Source organism: Penaeus japonicus, unplaced genomic scaffold (assembly GCF_977035675.1).
Source record: "Penaeus japonicus unplaced genomic scaffold, GWHDUDI00000001_assembly GWHDUDI00000019, whole genome shotgun sequence".
Lineage (NCBI taxonomy): Eukaryota > Metazoa > Arthropoda > Malacostraca > Decapoda > Penaeidae > Penaeus > Penaeus japonicus.
The window spans coordinates 24053915-24061414 of record NW_028234421.1 but is presented as its reverse complement, the minus strand read 5'-3'; the positions used below and the strand labels follow the sequence as shown (position 1 = coordinate 24061414).

Below are 7500 nucleotides of genomic sequence, written 5' to 3'. Positions count from 1 at the left end.
AAATAAAAAAAATATAAAAACAAGAGAGGCGAACACGATTTATTTTAGATACAGGCACTGAGCGGAGGTCGCGACCTCTAATTGCGCCTAAATGATGCGCAAACGAGAATTCTAATGGATGGTTTTCACAGACTCTCTGTCTATCATTGTACCTACCTGCACATATACACAAGCGCGCGCACGCGCACACACACACACACACACACACACACACACACACACACACACACACACACACACACACATATATATATATATATATATATATATATATATATATATATATATATATGTATATATGTATATGTATATATATATGTACATATACATATATCTGTATATATTCATAATTATATATATATATATATATATATGTGTGTGTGTGTGTGTGTGTGTGTGTGTGTGTGTGTGTGTGTGTGTGTGTGTGTGTGTGTGTGTTTATGTGTGTGTGTGTGTGTGTGTGTGTGTGTGTGTGTGTGTGTGTGTATGTATGTGTCTGTGTGTAGGTGTAGGTGTAGGTAGGTGTATGTATATATATGTAAATGTGTGTGTGTTTGTGCAATATTAAACATCAATCTAAGTATTGATAAAATTCACTATAACCACCAAGGTCAAAACTCGGAGTATTGCGAATTATATTTGCAATACTCCTAACTATTGCTTTATCTGTGTCATAATAAAGTTTAAGTAATATTGATTTCCGATGACACAATAGTGTGATGTTAGAACGGTAAAATTTATGAGATGTGTTATGTTGAAATATAGTTAGGAAGGCAAGGAAATTATTCCTTTTTCTCGTCTAACTGATTTGGGGAGGATATTTGTATATTGACATACATTTATGGTATAATATGAAGCTATTTAAACATCTGGAGCAACTGTAAATTCATATATATGTACACACACACACACACACACACACATACACACACACACACACACACACACACACACATATATAATATATTATATATATATATATATATATATATATATATATAATATATATATATATATTGTGTGTGTGTGTGTGTGTGTGTATGTATATACACATATGTATATATATATATATATATATATATATATATATATATATATGTATATATATACACATATGTATACACACATACACACAAACACACACACACACACACACACACATATATATATATATATATATATATATATATATATATATATATATATATATATGTGTGTGTGTGTATTTGCGATTGTGTGTGTGTGTTTGTGTTTGTGTGTGTCTGTGTTTAAGTTTGAATTTGTGTTTGTGTGTTGTGTGTGTGTGTGTGTGTGTGTGTGTGTGTGTGTGTGTGTGTTTGTTTAAATAAATAGATAAATAAATAAAATATCAATAGTAGAAATAGATACAGAAAGGGAGAAAAGAGTCTGACCAGGAATTTTCTCTTCCCAACAGATGGCGAGCATCGAAGTCTCCTTAGGCTGGAAGCGAAGACGGGAAGCTCTTCTGGAGACACTCCCTCGGGCGGCTCGCGATCTCGTCAGAGAGCTGGACACCCTCCACCAGGCGCTCAAGGACAAAGACACCGTCATACAGTCGTTAGTGGTTAATGCTTTGGATGCTTTGGTGGACTTTTGGCTATATTTTGTGGGCTGGGAACGAGAGCCCACTTTTTAAAATGGATTATATTGTTTTGTCGCTGATCAAGGGTGTTTATATTATATACACTCGTTAGTGGATGATTTGTGGGATTATTTTGTTGATGTGTTATGTAGGAGTCACTTTACTCAACTTTTATATTTCTTTGTGTGACCGACGGTTATGAATTCTTCTGGATATGTATCTAATAAACCCATGTCCCTCACTTCTCAGCCTGAAGACCCAGATCACAAACCTCGGTGGCACGGTCGGCGGAGGAGGCGACGTCGGGGGCGTGCTCTCCGAAGCTGAACGCCGATCCATCCAGGAACGTCTCAACAAAGTGCAGGCGGAGATGGACGCCAAGAAGGTCGCCATCAAGAATCTTAAACTTGCGTTGGAAAAAATTGATATAACTGAGTGAGTTTGATGACGTACCTACATATACAACCTCCCTCCACACACACACGCACACATGCAAATGCAAACATGTAGCTCGCATGCGCACAGGTATTCTATACTGTACAGTGCCACTAGCAGTGAAATTGTAAAATGAATATTCATGACAAAAGTATATGCAGCACACCTCTATGCATATATAAGGTGTCCATAATTTCCCTTCATATGTCAGCAATATGTGAACCACAGTATCTGTAGCTAGTATTTGTATTTAATTTCCGCAGCAACATCGACGTAAGGATCCACGCAGCTGAACTCGAATACGAGTTAGAGAGAGAGGAACTCAACGTCTTAAACCTGAAGGAGGAGTCATCGGTCCTGGGTGCTCGCCTACAGGAGAACAGTCCCTCGAGTGCTTCAGGCGCCCCGGGCTCACAGACTACGCTCCATGCTCTCATGTCATCGGCAGGAGGGGCAGCAGCATTGTCTGGTGCATCACTGGCCAATGTTAGCATCAACCACACCCCAGGAAACCCAGACTTCCATGTCACACCTCAAACGCCCTTTGGCTGTGTTATTGACTGGGCGACAGAGGAAACTAGACTCCGGAAAGGTGACAGGTAAGGTGGAAAGGAAAAAAATAAGAACAGTGTTGTTAAGCTGATAATATTCTGATTGTTAAGTTTTGCTGATGACATTCTGTTGACCAAGTTTATTAAGTGTGAGATAACAAAACCAATATATATTTTGTATAACTGCAAATTATAATATAGGGCAATGCCTTACTTATAATGCCTAAAATATTTCTGTGGTTGATTATGCGTTTACTCTTTGTCTCAGGTTACTTGAAGTTAATGGAGAGTGCGTCGTGGGTCGAGGGCTGGATTTAGTTACTAGGCTTATGGCCTCAGCAACACACCTTAACCTCGTTGTAGCAAGACCCAATTCAGGTATTTTTTCATTCTTTCTCTGTTCGTTTGCTTGATGATTTATTTTTGTGTCTGGCCATTTTGGGTAAACTTTTATTTGTTGGACAAGTCATTAGACTTGTCATAAACTTCTTTACTTTCACTCTTTTGAAGTTTAGACTAATGAATTTGAATAATTAAGTTAAAATGAATGTCTTTTATCAAAAGGTACGGGAGCAAGAAAGTCTGAGGTACGTCTCGAAAAGCAGCTTGAAGACAGAGCAAAAGAAATCAAAGATTTGGTTTCCAGACTTGACAAGGCTTTAAAAGAAAAGGAAACCTTGAAGTATGAACTATAGCAATAACATTTTTTCTTATATGTTGAATTATAATGGTGCATGTCATTTACATATGAATACGAAATTCCTCTAGCTGTGAAATATCCGAAGCATTAGAATATTCTTCATTGATTTTGTGTCTAATACCTATTCAACTCAAACAGGAGCAACAATACACGCCTCAATCATCGTATCAGTTACCTAGAAGACCAAGTATCAGAACTGCAGGCAACTCTCAATCACACCCGTGAAGTTGCTCTGAGGCACAGTGATGGAGAAGCAATTGTCACAACCTCCCAGCCTGGAGCAACAGTGATACAGGTATACAGATGGGTAATTGGTAAACTTTATTGGATGAATAACTAGACAAATTGCTGCAAATTTATGACATTTTGCAAATTGTTACTACATAAGAGGGAGAAAGAGAGAGAGAGAGAGAGAGAGAGAGAGAGAGAGAGAGAGAGAGAGAGAGAGAGAGAGAGAGAGAGAGAGAGAGAGAGAGAGAGAGAGAGAGAGAGAGAGAGAGAGAGAGAGAATGAGAATCAGAGGATACCATATAATTATTATAAGCTATATTACTTCCAGGTTTTTCAAAAAGGTGACCAGAAGTTGGCAGTAGCAGGTCACGAAATAGGGAATGGGGTTGAACGTGCAGAACAGTACCCAACCCTTCCAAGACTAAGATCACCAAATTCTTCAGTGTCCTCATATCCAAGTACTTCCTCTGATCCCCATGCACATCATTCCCATGGGTGCACAATATCCTCAAGACCCTCTTCAGCAGCAGAAACACGCAGGCGGGTCCTTTCTCCTCGACCAGACTCAAAAAATGAGGTATTTGAAGTACATCTATTTTTTTTTTTTTTTTTATGTAATTCATGTTTAAACAATAATAGTGTAAAATAAAAAAAATGTGATGACCTGATAGTATATATAAACACACTTTCCTTTTTCTTGAAGGATTCGAGGCCACCTTCCCGCACGAAGCCAAAGCCACCAAAAAAGCCTGAACGTCTGAGCCTACAAAGAACCACAAGCCTCCAAAGTGTAGATGAAGGAATGTCGGCCTCTCATTCGAGTTCACGTTATAATACCCTACATAATTGGCCTTCACTTGACACTGACCTAAATGATAAAGATTATGACCTCCAGTCTCAAACAATCTATGAACAGAATTCAGAGAGACCTGATGAGAGACTCCAGGAGCACTCATGTAGCAGATATCAAGGGAGATATCACCATAGATCTAGAGACAGGAAGATGGAGCATTATTCCTCAAGTCCAAATTCTGAAGGAAGCGTCTGGATGGTTGTTAATGGTAGTCTACCATCCGTAGAGAAGTTGAGTAGACGGCCAAGTCCTCAGGGTGCTGCTTCTTCTTCAGTTCATGAAGGTTTTTCAAGCCATAGTCCCCTAAGGCCACACTCACCAGATGCTGCAGTTCACCTAGAAGCAGACCGCACTAGAAATCATGATTTAGATGCATCAGAAAATGAAACTTACAGCCATCAGGGAGTCTCTGCAGCCCCTGCATACAGTAATCACTACCACCATGGTCATAGTCACCAACATCACTATACTCATCATAAGCAGCACTCGATGCAATCACCACATAAGTCTCCCACACGTTCATCTGCCCTCAGTGTGGCCACCAGTCCTAGACCACATGAACAGTGGTGCTGAACAGATATTACTTTGCATCAAGATATTCCTCTGATAATCAATAACAGTATTGTATTTCTCTTAGTGATCTCATGGAAACTAAATGATAAAGTTTAGTGCAGCAGTGAGACCATATGTAGATGACACAAGAAGTATAACTAGATAAGAAAACTACGAACTTGTAAATTCAGAGTAAAGATAATATTTTCTTATCTTACTGACATGTAGTAATAAGATTTGTGAAATGACATTTAGATAATTCAATATATACTTCTGTGAATGCAAGATATTGTAAGCTGCTTTATTTTCTGTACAGAATTTTGTAAGTCAATAAATATGTTTGTCTGAAAGATAGACTTTCTCTTTATAAAATTCTATTGAACTGTATATGGGAAAATGAAAGGGGAGATTTTCTGGAAACTTTATTTGTATAAACAGGGACAAAAGACCATCATTCCTGAACAAGAAAGGCAAAGTGTCAACCCAGAGGGAATTTGGCCATGTGCACAGCGCATGACCGAACGCCACCCTGTGTTGGGGAATTGTGCAAAAACAATATTGTATCCCATTTCTTCCTCTGCAAAATTGAACTTTTTTGTTTCAAATATACAAGGCTTATAACTGGTTTTACATAATTTTTACAATCAACAGTTTTTGTTTTCTTGGTATTTAAAAGCATTTAGGTACTTCTTCTTAAACAAGGTTATAAAACTTTCCTAAAATTTATGAATATATGTATATTAAAGCTATAAACATTAACCAATGAACAATCACATTTTTAAAGATGATTTCTGACAAGGAGAATCTTATAAACAAATAACAGAGGATTCAAATTAAAACGAGAAATTTCAATTAAATACAATAACTTTTCATAGGATACTTATTTGGTAAATAATTTCTTCATTAACATCACAAAAATCAACATTGCAGACACTCGAGCACAAATGGGTGAGGGTGATGTGTAAAAACTTCGTTTTATGACTATTTCATGTCCTTGGTTTTATTTAATATATTCAACATTATCTGAAATATTTCACTGTATTATGCAATAATAACCAGTTTTAGCCAGTTTCTTTTTCATAGTAAAAGTAATTATAAATACCAATGTCTGTCATATTTAGAATATTCTATAGCATTTTGATTTAAGACATACATTTTCATGGAAAAGATGCCAAATGCATCTTTTGACTATATGTTTGTTTATTTGGCTACTGATAATGAAAAACATATATTTAACAGTTATAATAGAAAAAGAGCTAAAGATGATTTTCATTTGAGGCACAATTCAAGATTATATAAAAGGCATCTATTTTGCCCATAAATCTAACTATCTGTTTGTCTGTCTATTCATCTACCTATCCATCTAGGCCATGTGCTTAATAATGTAAATGTATGTGTAAAAATGTGCATGTATGCTTGTGTACAGTGCATGTGAATCTGTATGTGTGTGTGTGTGTGTGTGTGTGTGTGTGTGTGTGTGTGTGTGTGTGTGTGTGTGTGTGTGTGTGTGTGTGTGTGTGTGTGTGTGTGTGTGTGTGTGTGTGTGTGTGTGTGTGTGTGTGTGTGTGTGTGTGTGTGTGTGTGTGTGTGTGTGTGTGTGTGTGTGTGTGTGTGTACGAGTGTGTACGAGTGTGTACGGGTGTGTACGAGTGTGTATGAGTGAGTACAAGTGTATTGAGTGTGTATGAGTGTGTATGAGTATGTATGTGTATGAGTATGTTTATAAGTGTGTATGTGCATGTGTGTGTGTGTGTGTGTGTGTGTGTGTGTGTGTGTGTGTGTGTGTGTGTGTGTGTGTGTGTGTGTGTGTGTGTGTGTGTGTGTGTGTGTGTGTGTGTGTGTGTGTGTGTGTGTGTGTGAGTCTGTATGTGTGTTTTATCATTACTGACTCATTTATGTAGTGTGAAATATATATTTCCCATACATAACCACAAATGTACACATTCTGACAATTTTGCACACATGCCTACATTAATATGTATATACATACATACATATATAAATGCATCCATGCACATATAGACATGCACACACATGCACACTGGGCACAAGCATGAAGATGCACAACCACATACATATACACAAGCATAAACACATACACACATACATGCATGCAACCATAAATGCACACATAGACACACAGACACACACACACACACACACACACACACACACACACACACACACACACACACACACACACACACACACACACACACACACACACACACACACATATATACATATTCACATGCACTCAGATATAACCTTACAGTCATGCATACATCAGAATATTAATATTTACAGTTAAATCCAATACATCGGTTTCTGAGATTATATTGTTCATTTCTCAAGATTATATAGAATAATATCATGGCAAGATTGGTTATGATTTACTAACATTGTTTTAATGAAGTCTTCCCTTAATTTAATTTTGAGTGCAAGGTTAACATTCTCAGTTTGAAACATTCCATATTGTCAAAATCTTATGTATATATAAATGGCAATACAATGTAGTGAACATTCATGACCATTTTTCTAGGGACATAACTTCTGAATACATATGTATATAATA

The 7500-nt window shown here is 37.1% G+C and overlaps 2 protein-coding genes across 9 annotated transcripts in view; one reads left to right on the top strand and one right to left on the bottom strand.

The window, feature by feature from the left end:
- Positions 1-5275, top strand: part of sprt (PDZ domain-containing protein sprite) — a 66408-nt gene extending 61133 nt beyond the window's left edge. For all 4 annotated transcript variants that reach the window (XM_043007956.2, XM_043007957.2, XM_086547554.1 and 1 more), the window contains 8 exons: positions 1436-1578; positions 1853-2038; positions 2302-2637; positions 2858-2967; positions 3154-3271; positions 3428-3584; positions 3849-4097; positions 4224-5275. In XM_043007956.2, the coding sequence (XP_042863890.2) occupies positions 1436-1578; positions 1853-2038; positions 2302-2637; positions 2858-2967; positions 3154-3271; positions 3428-3584; positions 3849-4097; positions 4224-4946 (2022 nt within the window). In that variant the 3' untranslated portion in view covers positions 4947-5275. The remainder of the gene's footprint in view (positions 1-1435; positions 1579-1852; positions 2039-2301; positions 2638-2857; positions 2968-3153; positions 3272-3427; positions 3585-3848; positions 4098-4223) is intronic.
- Positions 5276-5334: 59 nt separating this feature from the next.
- The window catches only part of Ptp36E (protein tyrosine phosphatase 36E), a 193151-nt gene continuing 190985 nt past the window's right edge, over positions 5335-7500 (bottom strand). For all 5 annotated transcript variants that reach the window (XM_086547555.1, XM_086547557.1, XM_086547556.1 and 2 more), the window contains one exon: positions 5335-7500. This exon is cut by the window's right edge and continues 1669 nt beyond it. The gene's annotated coding sequence lies outside the window, so the exon portion shown is untranslated.